This window comes from Lepisosteus oculatus, chromosome 21, assembly GCF_040954835.1.
Source record: "Lepisosteus oculatus isolate fLepOcu1 chromosome 21, fLepOcu1.hap2, whole genome shotgun sequence".
NCBI classification, from domain to species: Eukaryota; Metazoa; Chordata; class Actinopteri; order Semionotiformes; family Lepisosteidae; genus Lepisosteus; species Lepisosteus oculatus.
In genome coordinates this window covers 10,997,302-11,021,649 of record NC_090716.1, presented here as the reverse complement: position 1 = coordinate 11,021,649, position 24,348 = coordinate 10,997,302, and the positions used below count along the sequence as shown (strand labels likewise).

Genomic DNA, 24,348 nt, shown 5'->3' with positions numbered 1-24,348 from the left:
TTCCTGGCTAACTTGGGACGTAGGTAAACTTTTTTAAATGCCTCATTACCCCCTTTGATCCATGAGGTAAATTGACCGTGGTTGTTATATCACAGCCAATCCCTTATCTACCGTCCCTTTTCCTGTCTGTTTCACCAGGTGTCTGTATACTTGTTACACACATTTAAAAAACCCATGTTAGGTTATTAGGGGGTCTCCTGGATTGACAGGCTCTCTTCTTTCCCTCAGGTAGGCGAAGACCTCCGGCAGGACATGCTGGCCCTCCAGATGATCAAGATCATGGACAAGATATGGCTGCAGGAGGGCCTGGATCTCCGGATCGTTAACTTTAAATGCATTTCCACCGGCAAAGACCGAGGTACGACCTCAGAGAAGGTTGTTTGCGAAGCCTTTTAAGGTGTGACGGCCTCCGTAAAACATGGACCGAACCCAGTTTTTCCTGGTTTCTCTCTGAGCGAGTCGCCTGCCTTCATTGCGGTGTGCTTTGCCGTCTCGTCCTGAAGGCATGGTGGAGCTGGTCCCGGCGTCGGACACGCTGCGGAAGATCCAGGTGGAGTATGGGGTGACGGGGTCCTTCAAGGACAAGCCCCTGGCGGAGTGGCTGCGCAAGTACAACCCTTCAGAGGAAGAGTACGAGAAGGTAGAGAGACAGCCAGCATCCCTCACGTGAAGCCATCGAGTAAAGCAGCTGCTTATTCTGAAGACCCACCTCTCATTAAAATAAAGATCTTCTCATGAGTTGGCAGCAGGAGATGAATGCTAGTGAATTAAAATGTTCTACTTAGTGATTCTTTCACCAGACCATTATAGATGCATTTGAAATACTTCACTTAAATTATCTTTAAATATTAGAAATGTATTCCCATTAGGTTCGAGGATATTTTATTTATATGTGACATCTTATTTACTTTAGTAGTTCAGGTGGGTATCTGCGTCAGCATGAGTAGACTGCAAAGGAACAAGTAATAGGTTTATTCTATGCTGAAAAAAAGAAGAAAGAAAACACAACGTTTCGGCCGTGGAGCCTTCTTCAGGTGTGCTCACACCTGACGAAGGCTCCACAGCCGAAACGTTGTTTTCTATCTTATTTACTGTCACACATCTTGGACTCCATTGAGGTGCTGGGCTTCTGCTGCCAGCTGTAAAAATGGAACAGAGACTGAGCTGTACAGTAAAAGCCTAAAGGAAGCTGACGTGTTAGAGAGACGTACTGTATAACAGAGGAGCTATAAACACCCCCCCCTCTTTTCCCAAGGCATCAGAAAATTTCATCTACTCGTGCGCCGGCTGCTGTGTGGCGACGTATGTGCTGGGGATCTGTGACCGTCATAATGACAACATCATGCTCCGCTCCACGGGACACATGTTCCACATTGATTTTGGGAAGTTTCTGGGACACGCACAAATGTTTGGAAGTTTTAAAAGGTATTGTCTATGCCTGTTGTTATAACCTCCACGTGACGCGTTCTTCCCACCCTGCACGTATCTGGTCTCCGGGACTGACTCCGCTCTCTCCTCCGCTGGCTTCCAGAGACCGCGCCCCCTTCGTGCTGACCTCCGACATGGCCTATGTCATCAATGGTGGAGAGAAGCCCACCAGTCGCTTCCAGCTCTTTGTGGATCTCTGTTCACAGGCCTACAACCTGATCCGCAAGCATGCCAGCCTATTTCTCAACCTGCTCTCTTTGGTAAGAACAAAAGCCAGTCGTATTGCAATTCACTTATTCACTTATGTAAAATGAGGTCTCCATGGACATGTGCACAGTGATGGAACCTGGAGCGTTTGGCCTAATTTAGATTAATTAAAGTTTTTTAAACAGTCTTAATCAGTAGATGGCTTTAAAAATGACATCCCTCAGCACACAAATGTGGGGCATTAGCAGTGGCATTTTGTCTTGTGTTGATAAGCGTTTATGTGATGGATGTCACTGTTTTCTTCTCACCTCCCACAGCTCCCATTTTAACTCCCAGATGACTTTAGTGAAAGATCACATTATTCAAGGAAGCCTGATTCACTCTGTCTAATTTGATGCAATTGCTTGTTTTCTGTTGCTTGATCAGCTGCCAATTGTAATTTCCTGAGATATTTTAAAAACCTGTTCATGCAACACATCCACATGACTAATAGACTGGTGTTTTTACACTTTTGTTTTACTGTTTCTAATTAGCACTAAATTTGTATAATTCTAAAGCAATTCTTGTTGCCCATATGTGTTCATTTTTCTTTATTTCTATTATTGTCAGATGACATCATCTGGATTGCCAGAGCTGACTGGTGCTCAGGACCTGAAATATGTCTATGATGCTTTGCAGCCTCAAACTACAGATGCCGAGGCCACTGTCTTCTTTACTAGGTACTTCTCTACTCACATTTCTGATTGTAGCTCTTATAAATCTGCAAAGATAGGATGACAGCATGTACATGTGTCTTTTTAATAGGTAACATCTTATTCCATATACACTAGCTCATATATTAGTTCTGATTATGATTTCTATAACCATGCATTAATTGTGACAATTGGTGGTCTACAATTAATTGGTTTGTGTTTTATTGTGTTTTTTTAAATGGGAGCTTTGTATTGCACTGCCCTTGTCTTGAGTGATTGCTAGAAGAGTTTGGTGAATGGCCATTTCCTCACAGCGCTCTTGAAGTTCCATTTCCACCTGTTTTCTTTGCTTTGCAGTTGCTATATTGGATTGCACCTGGCAATTGGCTTGATTTTACTTGGCATTAAACAGCATCCCCTCTCATGCACAGCACTGATCTGGTAATGGTTTGCGTTCACTGCTAGGTTGATCGAGTCGAGCCTGGGAAGTGTGGCCACCAAGTTTAACTTCTTCATTCACAACCTGGCGCAGCTGCGATTCTCCGGCCTGCCGTCCACCGACGAGCCCATCCTGTCTTTCTCGCCCAAGACCTACACGCTGAAGCAGGATGGCCGAGTCCGAGAAGCGTCCATTTTCACTTTTCAGAAGAGATACAACCCCGAGAAGCACTATGTGAGTGCAGCTGCTATCGTTAAACAGCTGGAAACGAGAGCCTTAAACTGACTTTCACAATCCATTCTGTTTGCTGATGAGTTTACAATAATACGTACAGCATGTGAGGGAAGTACTCGGATTTTTTAAAAATGATTCCCATGCGTCTTCATTTGGATCTTCGGTCTGTTATAAACCTGTGATGTTGTCCTCACAGTTTCTTTCTGATTGGTTTTTTTTGGTAGACCTATGTGGTGAGGGTTCTTAGGGAAGCGCAGAGTGAAGCCCAGTTTGTCTTCCGCACCTTTGACGAGTTCCAGGAGCTGCACAACAAGCTGACCATCCTCTTTCCACTGTGGAAGCTGCCAGGGTACTTGACTCTCTCTCCTGTTTCAGAAGCCTCTGGGACGTGTGTGAACAGGCCTCCAGCTGAAGTGAACCCCATTCTGTTTTCATACGCAGGTTTCCCAACAAGATGGTGCTTGGAAGGACCCATATAAAGGACGTAGCAGCCAAAAGAAAAGTGGAGCTGAACAGCTATGTTCACAGCCTGATGAGATGCTCCACAGACGTGTCAGAGGTAACCTTCCAAGTTTGCAAAGGCTTTAAGTAGCATCTTTAAATGCATCATTCTCAAAGTGTTTTAAGACAATCAGTATAGTCAAAAAGGGCTGGAGAGTAACCAGTTACGATTGTTGATGACAAGAGGTTGTAAAGTGATTCCCTTGCTGTTTCTGCTTTGTTTCTTCAGTGTGATCTGGTTTACACATTCTTCCACCCAATGGCGCGGGATGACAAGGCTGAGGGATTTGAGGCCGCATCCAAACCTTCCGGTGAGGTCTTACGAATGTTCCAGTTCAAGACGGGTTTCAGCCGCCGTTTAAGTGGATGTTTAAGTCAAATTAGAAAATATTTTATCTGAAGTAAATCTACAACATAAAAATCTGAGGTGTGCATTTGTCTGCTTTTTGAAATCGCAGATTCATTGAAAATGAGTATCATCATGTTTTATAAACAGCTTAAAACTTCATAGCCCTAATTGAGGAGTATGTTAAGACTAGCCATAGTTGGTTTTAATAGCTCCATTTTTGTCATAGCTAAATGTTCAAATGTATTTGTTTCCTCTAAATGCCCTTAATATACATCTTTATAATGAAACTATAACCTCATTAATAAAAAAACTAGCAGAGAAATTCACATAGCATTTAAAATCCAAAATTAATTTTTACTTTTCTCTTCTTGAAATGTCATGGTACTAAAGGTACAGAATGTATTGTATTCTGTAAATTAACCACTTTTATATTTCACACCTTTAATGCATTCTCTGCTTTTGAGTGAAATGAGAAAAAAAACAGTGAAATGTATTCTTCCAGAGTTTAGCATGTTGATGGAACATCTTAACTGAGAAAAAATTGAAAGTTATTGGCACCAAATCAGAGTCAGGTTTACCTTTGTAAGAACTCTCTTCTCTGTCTGATTGCTCACTTTTTGTAGAAGTGACTCCAGCGAGCCCAACTTCAGGAAAAGTTGAAGGAGAAGTGAAATTATCCATCTCCTACAGGAACAGCACCCTCTTCATTATGGTCATGCACATTAAAGACCTGGTAAATAAAAACAAGAAAGAAGGCATGACTCCACGCATTAATGCTAACTCACGCCTGATTCTCTGGACAAATACAAAATGTCCTGTTTGTAACTGATCTTGCAGGTGACAGATGATGGAACGGATCCAAACCCATATGTGAAAACGTACTTGCTTCCAGACACACATAAAACATCCAAACGTAAAACGAAGATTTCAAGGAAAACGAGAAACCCCACATTCAATGAAATGGTGAGTCTGTGATGAATGTTGTGTCTTTACTGACTTTGATATTCTGTCAAACCAGAATGAAACTCATAAATCACAGCATTACAGAATTTGATTAGATACATTTTTTTAATTTTCATCTACTGTGATTTAGATCTTAGAATTTAGCAAGAATAATGATATTTTTGTTTTTTTAAATAAAAATATAATGATAAAATCTTAATCTTATTCTTAACATCAGCCACTGGAACATACTAAGGTTCTGGTCAAAGCACAATTCACCTATTGATACCCCCAGTAGATCATACTTATACATATATTTGTATACCAATCAATTCACAATTGCATAATCCATAGCTATCATTAGTGAATTAGTGAATACATTTCTCATTAATCAATTACGAAAAAGTGGATATAACAAACCCCAAAGTTGTATAACACATCATATAAGAATTAGGAGTATAAGCCAAATCCATCTAGTGCCACAAAAGGATTGTATTCTAAATTGTGAAAAACCCAACCATTAAGTGTAATCCGCAGGTAAAGCAACAATCACGTTTTTGTTAACATAATAAATAAGAAAACAATTCAGTCTGTTCATTTAAGCTGTGAGGCAATTCTGGGTGATGGATCCTACAACGCTGTACTAGCGATCAATCTAAATGAACTCTCTCTCGTTAAGTTTTTTGATGCAGGGAATTGTACTGCTCTATGTTTTAGTTTGAGAAACAGATGCTGTCCTGTTTAATTTAAAATAATGTGATCCCTGGATCCATTGCTGTCTCCTCTGATTAAACAGCATCCTCTGTGATAGAGACCGCTGGCTTGTCTGATGGTGCAGGTTGTCCGTTCTGTTCTGCAGCTGGTGTACAACGGCTACAGCAAGGACACGCTGAAGCAGAGGGAGCTGCAGCTGAGCGTGCTGAGCGCCGAGTCGCTGAGAGAGAATTACTTCCTTGGAGGCATCACTTTGAGCTTGAAAGACTTCGACTTGAGCAAAGAGACTGTTCATTGGTACAAGCTCACTGCTGTCCCTTACTTTTAGATTCAACACACACAGTTCTCCACAGATGTGACACACTTATTTATATATACAGTATATATGTATAGGGAACCTTTCTGACTTCTCATTTAGAACATTTCTTTATTTTAAAAACACAATCCATTATTCCTAAGATATGGAAACCTGTAATGTTTTTGTAAATTTAACATTAGAGGACCAAACTGCATTAGAAAAAGATAGACATATATATTTTTAAGATGTTCATTTTTATGTTACTTTTTCTATTAAACACTTTATTACAGATCCCCCAAGACCTCAGTATTGATCGCTGAGCCCTTATGAAGCTCCTAAGCTTTGTTGTGTTATTGCTGTCCATTATGTCTTTCCTGTCTTGAAGCAGGAGAGCAGTTCTGCATGTGGTGAGCCTGAATGTCCAGAGTAATGTGCCAAACTAATTAGGACACTTTTGGAAAGTAACAGTGTGCCTTGTTGAAATTGCTACAATTATAAGTACTGTACCCATCTGGGACTAGATATATATTTTTAAAGTAGAGTTATCCCAATAAAACACTTATTATATAAAATAGTTTCAAATGTATTATATCTACTGGATGAATTGCAAAAATCTGGGCTTCCTAATATTCATATCATGTATTATTCATACACCTGGATTGTTTTTTCATTCACTATTCTATTAAGTTTTCTTACACTCATGGTAATCTCTGTGATTGTCATTGCTGAATTTTAGCAAGAAAAGGATGATAGCACTGACCACTGGTGCGAGATAAGGTGTACACGATTCCTGTGTTTAGGGCTACAGAGTGCCTGGGGTTACTGGCTGGCTAGTGCAGTGCTCAGTCAGTGTGTCAGAGGAATTATGTTTTGGCATAGTATAACATTTTAGTTCATGTGAAATGAAAGGTCTGAATATAGTAGAGATTGTACATTAAAAAGTAAAGGAATTACACTTAAATAAACTTTTTCATATGCAGCCATGTTTTAATATTTGGATCAGTCTTTGAGTATATTAAAATGAAAAAAACCTTCAGACATTTATATTGAAAATAACTCATAATGAAATGCAAATAGATGTGTGAACCATAATATTCCTGTGCTCAATATTGACCAGAAACAGAGAGATTTTATGATACAAAATCAAAGCAAATTTATTGAAATTGCCTCCACACAAGGCCGAGCCTTTCCATATCGTTTGCATTTGTAAGCTCACAAAATGAATATGGAATGAATTGCTACTTGGATATACAGAACCTCAATTTCATTGCACAGAATGTCCTCAATGCATTTCTGGGTGTTTCAAATATGGTGTTATAAATCCTGAGGGAGCACCCATGTGTTTTGTTTTTTTTTTCCTGAATTTACTGCAAGAACAAAAACTATCCATTGTAAGAGGGAGAAGCAACAGTGATAAAAGACAAATCGGCAGTTTGCTTTGTGGAAAGCAGGCGTCTGGCCTCAGCCGTATCACGCAAACTTCAGGTCAAGCTGTGGCCTTGAAAAGAATCGAGTTAACCATAGCAGCCCTGCCTCTTCATATGAGCACAGGTTTACTTTTGTTTCGGAAAGTAACTGAAATAAGTTTCATTGTATTTGTTAGATCAAATATTTCAGCACAGACAAATGTGCTATTGAAAACAATAGGATGGGGGCATTTTGTCACATGAGCAAATTGAATTGCACAAACCATTCCCTACTATATTCATAGGCTATAATGTATTCTTCTGCTGGCTCCTGAATTTAATTCTCTCTCAAATAATATATAGACCAATACATGGTATTGAATTGGTTAATATTAAATCAAAGCTCTGGCCCAACAGCCATTTGGAAATTCCAGACCCAACACCCAATGGACACCTAGATTGAGTAGAGGGTACGACCTTTTGATAATGTGCTTGCAAGCAATACATTTGGAACATTTTGTTGCCTATTGAATTGAAACTAATATAAACCAAGAAATGTTCTAATTTTCCTCAGATTAGAATGACTTTTCAAAATCATGTTAACCTACTTGTTTACCTACTTACCTACTTGTTTTGATATTTTACAAAGTGGCATGGTGAACAGAAGCCAAGACTGTTGAAAAATGAATTCTATTGACTGACTGCTCTTACTAAATTATTATGTCTGCCTGTTGTATAATACCCAGAGATCAGAGCAGTAAGGAGGAAAAATATTACAAAACCATAAAGGACAATATATTAAACATTTTGAATTATTTAATTTATTTTCTGCCATTGTCTAATTTCTCTTAATTTCCTAGAAATGTTAGGATTAGGTTTTTGTGGAACTGAAGTGAGTCTGGCACAATCCATTTCCGTAAGCCTGGTTACTACACTGTAAAATCCATACACAAAGGTGTTTATAAACAGACTTAAAGGAATTTCATCTCCAGATGTAAAGAAGAATCTGCGGCAGATTTTGAAATGACATCTAGAGAACAAAAGAAAACTTGATGTTTTCTTTCTGATGCATGTGTGTTTGGCATGGTACTACAAGTGTGCATCCTCTTGAGGTATACGTGTTCATCATGGTATTGAATTGGTAAATATTAAATCAAAGCTCTGGCCCAACAGCCATTTGGAAATTCCAGACCCAACACCCAATGGACGCCTAGATTGAGTAGAGGGTACAACCTTTTGATAATGTGCTGGCAAGCAATACATTTGGAACATTTTGTTGCCTATTGAATTGAAACTAATATAAGCCAAGAAATGTTCTTCTTTTCCTCAGATTAGAATGACTTTTCAAAATCATGTTAACCTACTTGTTTACCTACTTATCTACTTGTTTTGATATTTTACAAAGTGGCATGGTGAACAGAAGCCAAGTTTACATTTAAAATTTGATCACTGAAAAATACTTTTGATGTTAATTACATTAGCACCATTTTAATGTCTGTACTTGACAAAGCATGGGTTATGTAAAAATAGAAAAGTGATTCGTTTTTAATATTTTAATATTTTGCTCCATTTGCTCTTATGTTGTGTTTGCTCCTCTTTAAAAGACTCAAAGACTATTATAATTGAAACACTACTGTGAGTTTCATTAAATAAAGCCCTATGGGATATTGTTTAAAGGACTTTTCATGTCCTTAACTGTTCATAAACCCTAATAATTTCCCTTTATTTCACATTTAACCTGCAGTTTTCAGCTCTTTGGGAAGTGGGAGAAGCTCTCCTGATGCTTCCTGTAAACATTTTATTTTCTCTGGGGCGCTTTTATAAAATTCAGACTGTAAAGAAGTTATTTGTAATTAAAACAACCGTCAGACAAGTAGTACATCACTGTCCCTTCATCATCTATGGAAAACATTCCTTCAGCTGTGTCTATGAGAATATTTTAGTGGTTAAGAGCAATAATTAGTTGGTCATCTAATATGTATTGTTTGTTTTTGTCTGAGTCAGTAATTAAAAAAACAGTACATTTGATCGGTTTTGAATAATAGGCCAACTGCACATAACTAGCCTTTGCTTCCCAAATTAAAATGATGTCCGCTATTAACAGTATCCATTTGTGCTGTGAAATAAAATATGCACTTAAATGCATTCTCTTTTTTATTTGCTTTTTCTTCAAATGTTGTGGTTTGGAAGTGAGCTCAAAGTCTCCAATGGCCTTTTCTTTTTTGCCTTAAAATGCTCTTTTCCAATTCTCAACAGCTCCGACTAGCCTTTCGGTTAAGTGCAAAGCAGTTGGAAAGTAGGAATGCTGTACTGAATAATGTATTATAGTTTTAATCGTGATGTTCAGTTGTGCTGTATATTAAGTTTTTATTCTGTGAAATCTGACTCCTACTGAATGCATGTAAATGTTTGTAGAACATAAGGCACACTAGGGAACAAAACTTTCCCTTAAATGTGTGTGTGAGCTTTTTTTAGGCTCTGCATTTTGAGATTTGATGAAGATGTACAGTATTTCTGTTAAAACTGTAGTCCACATACTAATGGACTAAATGTTTTTCTGTTCTAATATTTTTTTTTAATAAACCTTTTTTTTTCCAGAGTGGTGGTGTTTTAATTGGATCTCACAGAAAGAGCTTTCACACTACGGGTCTTTTTAAAAGCCTTCTCAAACACCCATTTTATATACAAAAAAACTCAAATTTTGAGTCAGAATTAGTAAAGGTGTATTGAAAATGGGAGACAAGGTGGCAGGTATACAAATAAGAAATTCAATGTCATTTGGGGAAACAAACATTTGAAATCTTTATTAAAAAAACAGTGCTTGCACAGAGCACTTTTGTCAGTTTTAATACAAGTCTTAAAGATCATAAATATGATTGCAAGAAACCTTATACATCGTGTCATTTTAGACATGGAAATCGCATTGTTAGCGTCCAGGTACTCCTCGTGATGCCATTACTACGCACAGAGGGACCTACCGAAGCTATAATTCAAATATCCTCTAAACCCCTCCAAATAAACAACACCTAAGGAACAATAATACTGGAAGTACTTGAGTATGTATTTAACATGGCGTTAGTAGGAAGCTAACAGCCAGTTTGGGCACCAAACGCACTTAAGCGACTTTGTTTCTTAACTTCAGAGTGAGTTACTCCTCTCCAGCCTCTAGCGAGTTAAGAGGTTTCCGTCTTACGTCGTACGCACCCTTACGTCCTGGTCTGCTTCTACGTCACTTCCTACGCAGGCCCTGATGTGCTCGGCGCCTCGCGGTGTTTTCTCTCTCTCTTCTAGATCGCCATCATGGGTCGTATGCACGCTCCTGGGTAAGCTGGCCTTTCCCTCTGTAAAAGTGGGATGTTAACTGCTTAACCTGAACATTTTTTCTTAAAGAACGCCTTTAAAGTGCCTTGCGCCAAATTAGATTGAATTTTGGGGTAGAAACAGCCGTTAGGAGGTAAAAAGTAGTGTTTTTAAAAAAGCCCCGGTGTGCCACCTTTCCATTCAGTATGGCCGCGTGCGGGCTCGTCTCCAGTTTTTGCCTCGTTTAACAAAATCCAGAAGTAGAGTCCGGCTGAAAGTCAAAATAATCCATTTGGATTTAAATCTTGTAACTGACGTGCAGATATGTTAATAATTTAAGTTTGCAGAAGCACCCCATCTTCCGGTTATGTCGCCCGTGTAACTCAATGTCCTCTAAGAAATGAAGTGTAGGCCTCTTGGCGTTTTGTGAAATTTCACATCGGTTTTATTGTTGATCGATTAATATAAATGGAGTAATATTAAGATGATCAAACGTGCTTCTTTGCATTTCTTTCCACATATTTAGGTCGTGTCACGTAGTGGTGTTGAGGCTTGTTGGGTTAACAGTATGTAGCCCACATGTGGATTTGAATAGATCGGCCCGTCTCTGCACACGCAGACGTTCATGGCTGTTATGGCCAGAGTTTTACTTTTTCTTCCTGGTCACTACTGTACGTTCATCCAAAAATCATGGAGGAAATATACGTGGTGGTTGACATATTCGGTCTCTGCTCTGACGAAGTGAAACCCATTTGTCATGTTGCTGCATAGATGACCTGGAAGAGACGTGCTGCAGTGTTAGCCTAGAAATGTATTAAAATAAGAGCTGGCTTTGTGTTTGTTTCAGAAAGGGCCTGTCCCAGTCGGCGCTGCCCTACAGACGCAGTGTGCCCACAGTGAGTACATAATGTATTTGCCTTAAGTGCAGCTGCGGTTTGCCTTGCACATTGGAACTTAATTTGCAACTGTACTTGTTCTTTCATAGTGGCTGAAACTGACGTCTGATGATGTTAAAGAACAGATCTACAAGTTGGCCAAGAAGGGCCTGACTCCCTCTCAGATTGGTGAGTTTTATGTTGACATGATGGCATCAGCAGGATTTTAGTGCTTGGACTTTGGGGAGATGTTTCAGAACCTTCTAGGTGATGTACTTAAACCAAAGCCCAAACCCTGATCTTTAGAGATTGTTCAGATTGAATAGCTGTTTTATATAGCATTTGTCTTTAGATGTAATGATTTTACATGCTGTAGGTTGCTTTAAGTTATTCTATCAAGATGTAAAGGTGCAAACTCTTCAAACTCCCTTTGTAAACCCTGGTAGATCAAGCGTGATATCAGGAGGTGAATCAGCCTTATTCCATATCCTGCTCCAGGTGTAATCCTGAGGGACTCCCATGGTGTTGCCCAGGTGCGTTTTGTCACTGGCAACAAGATTCTGAGAATCCTGAAGTCTAAGGGCCTTGCCCCTGACCTGCCCGAGGATCTGTACCACCTGATCAAGAAGGCCGTCGCCGTGAGGAAGCACTTGGAAAGGAACAGAAAGGTGAAGCTCTCCTTTTGACTCTACAAAAGTACTTGTGCATTATGGGGCCCATTACTGTCAAATTCAAATGTGTTCAATTCAAAGTGGATATGCTCATTGTTTCATTTTAGCTGTTTTGTGTAAATGATATTCAGGAGGCTGATGACTGCATTTTTGTTGGTTTTATTTATAGCCTTGGGTTAATTATAAGTTAGATGTCTAATTCTATTTTGCAACACAAACCGTGAAGCAAACTCAGTCTGTTACAGTAGGCTATCCTAATAGCTGCATTACTCTGCTCTGAATATTACTATACATAAACTTGCAAAATAAACAGTATTCCAGAAAATACATTAATTTGAATCTAACATATACTGGGAATGTTAAGTTATTGTGAATACACATTTCAAGTTAGAAAATTACATGGAGAAGTCTCTTCAAGCAGTTATTATGTAATGCATATATATGTTTAGTCATACCTGACTATGTAATACTATAGAACAGGATGTAGATCTGTTCTTTAACATAGATACAAGTATGTTTTCTGTCCAGGTTAAATTAGCATGTATGTAGCATTTCTCACCTCTTTTGCACTGAAGACACTTTTGCCTTGTGTTTTAATTAGTTCAGTAATGTTTTTTTTTTGGGGGGTGTAGTGTTAAAGGGCCTCGTCTTATGGAAAATTTTGAATTCTAAATATTGGTAGTGGCTGAGACTTTTAGATCTGGGCTTTCATTCAGCATCTGATCCTTTTTTTTAATTTGCAGAAAACAATCTTCTTTAAAATTAACAACTGCTTATAACTTAAAAGGATCTGTAAATCCTGCTGGTTTCTGTGCCTAGGTGACTAGGTTTGCCCATCCTGTTCTATAGTATTATACAGTCAGATGTGACTACATATAAAATATACATCACATAATAACTGCTTGAAGAGACTTCTACATGTAATTTTCTGGCTTGGAATATTTCTCAATGCAAAATGTATGTACAGAATAAAAAAGCTGTAATATCCCAGATACGAAAAAGTGAAGGGGCATGAACACAGGTAATTTAGTAAAATCTGTCTGGCTCCTTTTTGATTATGACTTTTGACAGATTTGATCTCTTCCCATCACAAGAAATTCTAGGTGATTTATTCTAATTAGTAGAGGTGTTTGTTTTAAACCCTGTTGACTGATAGAAGGCAGTTGTTCAGTGTTTTGCACTGATATAAGATGCACATAACATAGAATATAGCACCTGGCTTTGTTAGGATCTACAAAAAAGTGGGCATTACTGTAGTAAAACATCTTATTGCATTCTGCATGAAAATACTGAATAATGCGTAGAGGAGAGTTCATTTGCTTGCATGTAAATGCAAGCAAATGATCTATGGAAAGCTCGTGTTCAGTATGATCTGCATGTCAGCCTTAAAATGATTTACATCATAACTCATTAAAAATCTATATTGAATTCACTGTAGGTTTTCCTGATCTGACCCAAATCTGAGATGTTACTGTGTTCAAAATGAATGCTGAATGTGAATGTCATGTAGCTGAGAATTTCTCTGAATAACCCCTCAGTTTCCCTTTATTTTTGTGAAGACTTCATTGATATTTAACTTGGTGTTTTTAATAGCCTCTTAAAAGACTAGGAACTGATTGTGAATGATATAGTAGCATTTCTCATTCTGAAATCTTTTCAGCTTTCTTTAGTTTTTCAAACATTTAACAATTCTGTATTTATATAGGACAAGGATGCTAAATTCCGTCTGATTCTCATCGAGAGCAGAATCCACAGACTTGCCCGTTACTACAAGACCAAGAGAGTACTCCCACCCAACTGGAAGTAGTATGTTACTTTTTTATATATATATATAAATTCTGTTTTGCGTTTGTAAGGTTAGTGTGATTTAGCATTGCATCTCATAACAATATGACCTTGAAAATTAGCTGTAGGAGAGGCAACTTGAATAAACTTATTTTGAGCTAAATTGCATAGTGTAGTAAGTCCTATTGTAATGAAGCTAAAAATAGTGCCCCTAAATGATAGGATGTTTTTATAACAATGTTTCTGGAGACCATAGCATACAGCTGTGAGTTCCTTTTGAATTTCATTGATTCCTAAACCTCATTCGATTGATCCCTTACAATAAACCTATAGAAGTCTGTTCTGAGACTTCACAAATGTTAGCCAATTTTCTGTGGTAATCATGACTTGGATGTCTTTCAGAATTGACATCAGTGAGATGTTCTCTTAAGGTTTAAATTGTCCATACGCTGCAACAAACTAATTTTGTTTTTCTTCATCCACAGTGAATCCTCCACAGCATCAGCCCTTGTCGCATAAGTCTCATCACCTGTTGGACAAATAAATGGTGTTTCACTCTGATTGAAAACATGTGTTTTTTCTTGACTTAACTATAAAATTCCATTCGTGAAAACCTATAATTTTGGCAATACCAAATCTACAAATTTGTGCTTGCATGGTGGAACTTCATGGATGTCTTGGTTGTTGAAGTTTAAGGTTTTTATTCCCCCAAAATGATGTATTTGACATGAGCACATGGTCTTGTAATACCCAAGTTACTGACGGGAAGATCTGGTTTTTAATGCTGTCGCAAAACTGAATACCTGAACTTGCTCTGATACTGGTCCTTAATCAACTTCAATACATTTGACTTGAAAAAAATGTATTGTATTAATGGGTAAGTTTGTAGTTGCTCATAATGCACAATATAGCTATGGGTTACCTGAAAAAATATGTAAGGCAAGCTCCAGTTCACAGAAGTTAAGTTGTATATTCACTTAAAATGTAATTGGGCATCACTGTGGGGGAAGAAGATTAAGATCCTGGGTGAAGCACTGCTGCTGTACCACTGTACAAGGTTATTTTGTCCACATTACTCGAGTTGTGTAAGTCACTGTGCGTCTCAGTGTTGGGCATAATAATATCAACATAATGAGAATAATAGGAAAGCCAAAGAAATATGGCAGGAGTGATTGTAACATTTTCCAGGTTTGCTTTAGTTTATAAAGGTAATATTTAGTGTTCCCATCAGTGGGGCTATATGAAATGAATTCAGGTGTATTGAATATGATTTCAAAGTAACTGGTGATGAGTGTAAAAACTGAACTTACTGAAGAAGGACCATTGAACAGTAGTTCTTTCAGTAAGTAGTTTTCAATGTAAAGGTACTTTGCTTATTCCCAGTGGGATAATTGTAAGATTTTTAAATATGTTAATTCGGTTATAAATATTAGATTAAATATTTAGATAAACACAATATTGACTGAATTGTCTTGAGACATGATTCAGTTTACCACTTAAACAGGTTGATTTGTTTTTGTACGTAAGTACAAGGACATGAGCTACCAGTCTTTATCTGCTCACCATTCAGATTTTTTCAGTCTTTTCAATAGGGGTATATGAGGTTTTGGAGCCCCAGGTTTGCATTTGTATGACCTCTGCCACTTAATTGAACTTGGTTTGAAAGGTGAAATTTGCATAAGTGGGCGTTTTCAAGTTTCTGAAAGGTTGCAGAATTCGGCAGTTGTACAGTTCATGTCAAATCTCGCATGAAACACATTTCGAAACAGGAATAGCTGGCTATTAAATAAGATCAGCTCATTTAAGGTTCAATTAACAGTTCTTCAAAATAAAGTACCAGATTGCTGGAGAAGCCGTGCTTTACAGGTTTTATGTGCTAGAATACTTTTAAAAAATTGACAATTTCTCCCATAAGTACAAGCGATTATGTAAGGAACTCATAACTACTTGGATCTGCTGTGAAATTCGATAACCCAATTATTATCAACGTGTTGTTTTAATTACTGTTCAACATGTTGAGGGTATTTCAATTGTTTTACAGACTCAAATTATCACTTGTCCTGGACCTATGAATCTGGTTTTGCAAGCCTAGCTTCTCCCAATTCAAAGTCAACAATACTGTCTTCTAAACAAAAGCAGGAAATAAGTCAACGGGTCTGGCTTATTTTCAGCAGCATTATTAATACTTGCCACTTTTGGTGTGGACATTTAATGACCCCTTACGTAATGTTGCACAAGGAAATGTCGGGATGTTTCCATGTAAACTTGCTGTTTAAAGAAATACAAAACCTAGCGTCACACGTCACGCCTCAGACATGGGGCCCTGGAGAGGCAAAACCAACATGAGTGACAACAAACTCGGCTTATCGGCATGAACCTCGCTGCCTGCTTCATCCACTGTGTGCGCTTCTGCTGGGTGTTTCTCCCAGCTCGTCTGCCTAATTTGGTCAGACACTTCCCCCTCGGAAAAAAAAAACAATCTATCGTAACTGGGTATCATTTTCGCTCTGAGTTCGGTGAAGGGAAGAGACAGTTCGTAGAAAGAAACATGGAGAAAGCAGACCTGCGTCGAAGCGCGTTGTAAAACAGTCGTTTAGTCTCGTTTCTGTGACCCCACCACCTCGGAGTCGTGAAAATGAGGGTTTTATTTGTCCAGACCCTTAAGATCGCGAAGAAGAACGAAGCAGTTGTTGGAGAAGTTGGAAACTGGAATACAAGTGAATGTTCCGGAGACTTCAATCGCTAAAAATACCTCCAAGAGACATGGATCCTCCGAACCCGTCCCGGGTCCAGAAGGCGATGGAGCGGTTCGGGGGGAGCGGAGTCCTGGCGGTGCCGTGGACGTGGCCCATCTGGACTATACTGTTTGAACACCTCAGGTTCTTGGTTCAGGTGGTTTGCTGTACCTTCTGGACAGGTAAGCGCAGACACGTTTATTTTTATGAAGGGGAATTACAACAGTGGGGGACGGAACACACAGTTCATCTGACAGTGTGTCACCGTAAACCACCTCGTTATTTCCACGGGTTTTCTTCAACCGCATGACGGAATGATGCCGTTTCGGCTACTGGTTTTCATCCTGTGTTCTTGCAAAAAGCATCTGTGCTTCATAAGGTTCAGGGATTTATGAAGTGACTTGACCTCTTCAAATAGCAGGTACCCTTTTCGAAACGCGCTGCCCCTCTTTGAAGCATCTTTGTTTTTTTGAATGGAAGCCTCGTTTTGCTGATTTATTCAGGGACCGATTTCAAATGCAAACAGGGGGGTTAAAGTCTTGACACCTAGAGGCTAATGAAACCGCGAGTTGAAGTCAGTCACTGTAGCGAGTAAATGTCTGGAAAAATGAAAGACTTCTCAAGTTTTTCCAATTGAAAGGTCTCCTTGGGAGCGTCATTATTTTAATTTGCGATGTATAAGGAGGATTGCGTAAAAAAATAAAGTGTGTAAGAAGTACAAGAAGGACAAGAAGTTGAAATGTTGTGCCATTTAAACATTAATGAAACCATACCCGTTTTAACATGAACCCTAAACCAATGTAGCTAAGGACAAACACGTTCTAATTGTTTTTCTTTGCGTTTTTTTCTCTCTTTGTTTTCGATTCGACATTGCAGTTTTCCAGATGTGCCGACTCGAAGTGCACTTGAGGATTACGGATGAGACGGGGCACCATGTCCAGCACATGGGCGCCGGAGGAAATGCTGGCCCGTCCTTCATCATCTCCTCTCTGCTGGACAGCAACAGCAGAGTCGTCGTCTCCGGGTCGAACCACGTAGCCCTGCGCGGCGCGACCGCCTGCGCTGGAAACTCCGAGGCGGGCTCCTTGATTTCAAGCCTGCAGGCCGAAGACATCTGCTGCAGCTTCGTGGACGACTTCGTCTTGCGAGCCGCGGAGTGCTTTGCCGACTCGGTCCCGTCTGACGGCGCCATCCCTTTGCCACCACATTCCCGCCTGGACAACCTCGCTGGCCATTGCAAAGCGTTTCTGCCACCGGAGAGGGAGAGCGGCGAGGAGGTGTACCCCGAGAGCGTAACAGAAGAGCCCCTGACACCCTTGCCCTCTCCTGTCGTTGTGGGAAACCAGGACGATTCTTTCTGGGATGATGATGATGATGATGATGATGGCGAAGATGCTGAGGACAGCCAAGTGCTCTGGGAGTCCTTTACAAAACTGGACGACCCCTACAACCTGCTCTGCTTCTCGGCTTGCATTTCAAGCCGCTCTCCGGAGGACAGTTTGAAGTCGCCCCCTACGAAGGCGGCAGAGGCGCTTGATGCCAAAAGTGAAAGCAGCTCCTCTGGCAGCGACACCGAAGAGCTCCGAAAGACGAAGATCACAGAGCGACGCCAGGCCCTTGGCCGCTCCTGCCAGGACAGCGGAAGCGACTGGGAGTGCTCCAGTGAGGACGACGAAGGGGACCCGGAGGAAAATCAGAAACTATGGGAGTCGTTTGCTAAATCCTCGGACCCTTACAATCCTCTGCGCTTTACAGCTCGTGCTGGGAATTCGAGCCCAAAGACTGCTCTGTGTGGGGAGAAGAAGCACTCAGATTCAGAGGAAGAAGGCGAACATGACAGCCCAACTTTCGGTCTGGACACGAAGGAAAAAAAGCCCTGTGATGAGCTGTCCTGTAATTTGAAGGAAAGCGACGACCTCTGGAACTCCTTTTCACAAAGCACTGACCCCTACCACCCTTTACATTTCCGAGCTTGTCTAAAAACCTCTCCCCCCTGCAAGCAAAGTCCCCGAGGTGAAACTAGCGCTTCACATGTTTCACAGCAGGTCGACCGCTCAAAGCCAGAACTGCCAAAAAGACAGTTTAAGCATTACTGTCCCGCAAGAATATCTGACAGCCCCCAGCGTGCCGTCTGGAAGAAGCCGTCATGCGTGAACACTCTAGATGTGGAAAAGACAGGCAGAAACACTGAAAAGAAGGTTAATATTGTGCTATTTCTGTTCTTCACCACTGGAATTTTTAGTAAGAGTATTCAGCATATTTTATGCTAGATACAGAAAGCACAGGCCTTTAAGCCTCACCATGAAGGTGATAGTGTTTCTATGCATAATATTTGAGTGCTGTGAATACAAAACAGGGTTGCTGGTACACAGGTACCTCTGCTTGATCTTCCCACTTCTCAGCCAGCCAATTTAAACATTCTGTAGGGGTGTTCTAGAGGAGATTATGAACTACTAAAACACTTTAATTTCAGTCATACCAGTGCATTGTGCAGTGAATCCCGATGGTGTCTGAAATACTTTCACGAAAGCTCACGTCAGACACAGTCCCAGTTCATTCTGGCCCTGATCTATGCAGTTTTTCTGCTTGGGCGAGAAACTGTCACAAATGGATGAGTTGCATGTGACTGTGAAGTTACCAGTCTCCCAGAAAAGCTCTGAGTCATGCTTAGCTCTGCGCTCTGGCATGGTCAGAAATTCCGGATGACTCTTTGTCTGTCTGGACCCTTTGAGCTTTGGGTCTGGCTCTTGAATTGTGGTCTGAAACCTAGGAGAGACATGTGACTCCAATTCATATTTAGAATGATCACAGGAAGTCTGTTTTTTTAGAGACGAGATAAGAGAAGGAGGAACAAAGTCACACAGAACCCAAATTGAGAACAGACACTGTGTCATGACACTTCCCATCTGATACCGAAGCTCAATGTGTTTCTTTGTTTCAGGTGTCGTTCTCTCCGGTTGTGCAGGTCCATGTCATGCACGCTTGGTCGTTTGCTCTGCGGGCTGCGCGGAGAGGACCCTGGGAGGAGATGGCCCGCGACAGAGCCAGGTTTCGCCGCCGAATTGAGGAGACGGAGAAAGCTATTGGGCACTGCCTCAGCACGGCGCACAGGGAGAAGATTCTGGCCTCTTTACAAAGCACAGCCAGCAAAAACACTCCACCAGCAGCTATGACCTGAATTGAAAATCCAAACCGGCCTGACTAGTTTGCACATTATAAATTTATTGCACTGATTACTTTTCTAATTTAACTTATTTGGATAATGTACAGTTTTGGACTTCTGTGCTTCCAGGAACATAGAATGTGCATTTAGTCAAGAGAACAAACTTTGCCATCGACTTCTATTTTGGCATTTTAATACCTCTGTTTGAATGTTCTATGAACAATATTTTTGTAGATTGTAAAGGTTTTTTTTAAAAAAACTTATATTTTGAGTTGCATGTTTGAAATCTGTAGCATTATATTAAAAAATCTTTTTAAATTTGCTATGCCATTGTCTGTATCAATAAAGTCCAGTTTTTTGGTGATGAAATGATCAGTAGTGATTTATGTACGTCTGATTAAAATGCCATCCTTATTAAGAGTAGACTAATGCTAATCAGTAGTACAGATGACCTTGCAAATCGGCCTGCGTCACTTAGAGTTCAGCATTTGACGTTTTCAAAATACATTCCTAAACTATTTACGATGTTGAACATTCAATTGTATAATGCATACAGTTATTAGATGATGCAAAAACCAGTGACTGTTTGCAGCTGTTGTTGGCAAATGCAGATTGTGGTCTTCATTTTTTTGGGTTCCAAAATCATGTCACTTTTCAGTCAGGTTTTAATTCAATGTTTTTTTCACACCTCTGGAGAGGCATGTGAGCAAACACAGGGGGTCACAGAACTAGGACTAACCTGCCCCTCTCAGAAATCACATTGGATTTGTCTTTCAGAGGGTCCTGCCCTGTTCCAAAACTCCTCACAATGCACCGTATTTCACCCTTCAAACATTCGTTTCCATCTTTCTGTGGCAGTGTGCTATCTGTGGTTCTGTGACCTTGAGTCTAATCTGAACAGAAAGCATCTGCAGACCAACCCGTTACAAACGGCCTCCCATGGTCTGGAGTCAAGCTGCCCAACATCGTCTCCCAGCTGTCTTGTGTTTGGGGTCAGATTACCTACAGGTGATGGAAATCAATTGCTCTGCCAGGTAAGGAAAAGTCTGCAGCATTATACACGCTTGCTGTTATTTCTGTACTTATAAAGTATTTGTTAGTAAATACACCTTTACTACAGTGCCTTTCTCTCTTGAGTGTTTTGAAATGAATCTCAAATGAAATGATTTAATTCATCTTGTGTCCATCCCTGGTTCTTGTGATCATACTGTTGGTTTGTTGCTGTTACTTAATTGATATCTCAATTGAACTGATTTGGTTGATTAGGCCTTTTCCATGGCTTTCCACAGTTTAAAAAGTTTAGAGGTTTCCAAATCACTATAAATGTAATATTTATTAAGAAATGTTAAAAAGTATCATTTTTACAAATACTCAGTGCAGTTAACGGCTCAATTAGATAAAAGAGTTCAGCTGGACCAATACATGATTCTGGGATAACCAGGACCCCTATACAGTCTAGGAATAGGAAGATGTAATAAGTAATAATAATTTCTTGAAGTAGAATTTTAAAAAGATATCACGAGAGCACACACGTTATTGCTGTTGCATGCTGTATCAGGATTCTTTAAAGGGAGGTTTTGTTCTGGTAATAGTTTTTGTTTTAATCCACCGTAACCTTTACCTGTTCTCTTCCATATGAAGCTCTTCGGGCTTGCTGCCTGCTGCCTCTATTTCTCTAAAGGGTATTTGAAAAGGGTTTTTATCATCATTGAAATCACCTGTGTGGAAAAGGCAGTAGATACCCAGGGTTTAAACAAATGAATGATGAAATGTTCTCCATAAAGAAGAAATCAATTTGTCTTTATCCCAGTCAGCCTTTATTCCCTAGACATGCAGATTACACGTTGGCAGGAATCATGAGATGTATTCAAATTCTGACCAATACAATCCCCTGTAGAGTGCTATCTGATGTCTAAGCAACCAATGGCTCATTTAAGAACAGAAATCAGAACATAAATCATAATCTGAAGCCTTGTTAAATGATTATGCCAAAGCAACACGATTGCTGTTTTCATTAAGCATGGCACAATTAATACTTCCTGCATGCTACTGTACAAGTCAAGTCAGAAAGAAAGCCATTTGTAAGAAAAAGGTATTGTGGCCACTTGCTGAAAAGAGAAACGGAGAAGCAATGTTGTGTTATAGGTGAGTAATTGGTCCCAGACAACCTCATATCCAAGCAACCTGCCCCGCCGTGGCCCTGAAAGAATTACAGATGATTGCAGCATGGTGTGTTGTTGGAGAGTGGTGGGGAAGAGTCAGGTGAATGCTGAATCCAGGTGAGTCCTGTGTAGTAGAGGAAACCTCAGGGGCTTAATTAAGTGAATACAGTGTGATGCAACACAGTAGTGGTGTGAGCTCCTGTCTTGCAAAGACTAACACATGCAATCTCTCAGCTGTGTAGTGTTTGTGTATTTGAAGACATTCTAAGGGATGGCTACGCGGGGGCCCTGGGTTCGATTCTGCGTCTGGGGTGTTGTCTGTTTGGAGTTTGTATGTTCTCCCTGTGATCACTTGGGTTTTCATGTGGGTGCTCTGGTTTCCTCCTACTGGTCAAAAAACATACTGGGAGGTTAATGGGCTACAGGGAAAACAGGCCCTGGTGTGAGTGTGTTGGTGTTTGTGTCTGTGCGCCCTGAGATGCACTGGTGTCCCATCCAGGGTGTACCCTGCCTTGCGCCCGTTGCTTGCTGGGATAGGCGCCAGCTGCCCTGTGACCCTGAACTGGATGAAGCAGATAGAAAATGAACGAACAGAAGCCGTTCTAATTGTATGATGAGAAACACTCTCACATGCTCCACTGTTCGGGAGCTCTAGAACTCTGCTTAGGAGTCTTGTTAAAGACCTTGCTGGATTAGCATTGAGTTTAGGAACACATTGAAATCAGTTCTGATTTTTCCTTTTTAATGGCTGCTTAAATAATATAGAATATTATATAATAATGTATTTGATTCTAAGAAAATTGATTGAGCTCCATCATTATAAACGTCGGCTGAGTTACAAATAGGCTGTTATTCTGTGTTAAAGAATATTTCCGAAATTTTAACACAAAGCAGAAGTGTTTTAAAAGGGAACTGAAAGGCACAAGATTCAGTAGATCCTGGTCATGCTAAGATTAAATATACCCAATGCAGGATGAGAGATCCCTAACACATGCATGTTAGCTTTTGTATCAAAGATCTTGTTTGGCAGCACAGGGGTTAGCACTTCAACCCTGCAGCGCTGGGGCCACTGGTTTAATACCTGGGGTGATATCTGTGTGGAGTTTATATGTTCTCACCATTTGGGTTTCCTCCGGGGGATATTCTGCTTTGTGCCCCTTTTTTATTTAGTTGGGTTATGATGTTCACCGTGACCTTGGACTTGGTAATGCGGTTTGGAAAATTGATAGGCTTGCTGTTTGTGATCTGTTTCAGCTGTAATGTAGGAGTTTGACCATAAGAGGGCACTGCTAGACAAAAAGCTTAAAGGCCATGCTGCACAAACCAAGGCTAATGCAATAAATTCATGATGATGTTTTTCACATTTTAAAAGAAACACAACGTGAGTTTTTGTCAAAACATTGTCAGACAACTGCTTGTCCTGGTGGGGATCGTGAAACCAGAATCTGAGCAAACACAGTGCTCAAGCCAGGGCTGAGAATTCATGATAGTTCTCATGCAGGGTAGATAGAATAGCCAATAAAAACTAGCCATAACCTAGACCTTCTTGTAGCTCAGTGTCTACCATTTTGTACTTCAATATTTTTACTGCCTGCATGCAAAATGTTGTTCTTTTAGGATCACCAGTGGAAAACTCTGTTGTATTGACAGTAGCTGTAGTCCAGACCAGTGTTTGAGATATTGGGTCAATGGAGCATTCCTGTCCTCGAGTCCTTGAGTACCTGCCTCTGGTTCCAGGTCCTAGATTAGAGCAAATGTCTAGGGTGATGTGACACTTGCTGGTGGTTTTTGGAGGGCATGGAGAACTTTGTCTTTCAACTCCTGGGACCTGTTTCTTTGCCCATTTCTCTATGTTGTTCAACCTACCTTCCCAAATATTGTTTTTTTTCCAGTTCAGCAATCTCCTGGATCCCTCAACCTATTGATTCAGGTTTCTTTTTTGTGGTAGTTATTACAGATGTAGTCTGGGTATTTGATGCTCCACATGGTACACAAGCCCGCAGATCACTGGGTTAAGCATCAAGCATTAAATTGGAAGCAGTAAATACATAGAATATCAGCACCATGCTCAAACTGCCTGAGCCATCTCACCCTGTGAAGCACAGACATTATATATAGCTAGTGTACAGCTTGATAAAGTTTCCCATGACTCAGTATTTGCAATCAATAAGACAATTTAACCTTACCTGCTTGTAGAGCAACATGCTGGAGCTGTAACTTACCAGAGTAACACTTACACCTTTTTAAATATGATATGTTAAGTAAACCTTTTTTTGATTCATTTTATTTTTGATGTATTTATATATATAAATGGTGCCTATATGACTATTGTTGGTGTAATGTCTTCCCCAGGACACAGCCCTAAACGGTTTGCTTTGGCAGAGTAAGCTTCAAGGCCCAAAATCTCTCTTCAATAATCTGTTCCTTACAGCTCCTGAAAAGGCAAG

At 40.1% G+C, this 24,348-nt stretch overlaps 3 protein-coding genes across 3 annotated transcripts in view; all 3 read left to right on the top strand.

The window, feature by feature from the left end:
- Positions 1-6,376, top strand: part of pik3c2a (phosphatidylinositol-4-phosphate 3-kinase, catalytic subunit type 2 alpha) — a 39,724-nt gene extending 33,348 nt beyond the window's left edge. Inside the window, exons 22-33 of the mRNA XM_015338221.2 lie at positions 229-358; positions 504-640; positions 1,256-1,425; positions 1,532-1,688; positions 2,245-2,354; positions 2,793-3,000; positions 3,225-3,349; positions 3,442-3,559; positions 3,731-3,812; positions 4,474-4,583; positions 4,688-4,813; positions 5,652-6,376. Coding sequence (XP_015193707.2) covers positions 229-358; positions 504-640; positions 1,256-1,425; positions 1,532-1,688; positions 2,245-2,354; positions 2,793-3,000; positions 3,225-3,349; positions 3,442-3,559; positions 3,731-3,812; positions 4,474-4,583; positions 4,688-4,813; positions 5,652-5,834 — 1,656 coding nt within the window. The 3' untranslated portion in view covers positions 5,835-6,376. The remainder of the gene's footprint in view (positions 1-228; positions 359-503; positions 641-1,255; positions 1,426-1,531; positions 1,689-2,244; positions 2,355-2,792; positions 3,001-3,224; positions 3,350-3,441; positions 3,560-3,730; positions 3,813-4,473; positions 4,584-4,687; positions 4,814-5,651) is intronic.
- Positions 6,377-10,472: 4,096 nt separating this feature from the next.
- On the top strand, positions 10,473-14,409 carry rps13 (ribosomal protein S13). The gene is made up of 6 exons (XM_006642483.3): positions 10,473-10,533; positions 11,358-11,406; positions 11,496-11,574; positions 11,884-12,053; positions 13,762-13,862; positions 14,327-14,409. The coding sequence occupies exons 1-6, from the start codon at positions 10,511-10,513 to the stop codon at positions 14,358-14,360; spliced, it is 456 nt and encodes a 151-aa protein (XP_006642546.1). The 5' UTR covers positions 10,473-10,510; the 3' UTR covers positions 14,361-14,409.
- Positions 14,410-16,130: 1,721 nt separating this feature from the next.
- Positions 16,131-20,108, top strand: LOC102693464 (uncharacterized). Its single transcript, XM_015338449.2, has 3 exons — positions 16,131-16,758; positions 17,453-18,774; positions 19,518-20,108. The coding sequence occupies exons 1-3, from the start codon at positions 16,563-16,565 to the stop codon at positions 19,752-19,754; spliced, it is 1,755 nt and encodes a 584-aa protein (XP_015193935.2). The 5' UTR covers positions 16,131-16,562; the 3' UTR covers positions 19,755-20,108.
- The last annotated feature ends 4,240 nt before the right edge of the window (positions 20,109-24,348 follow it).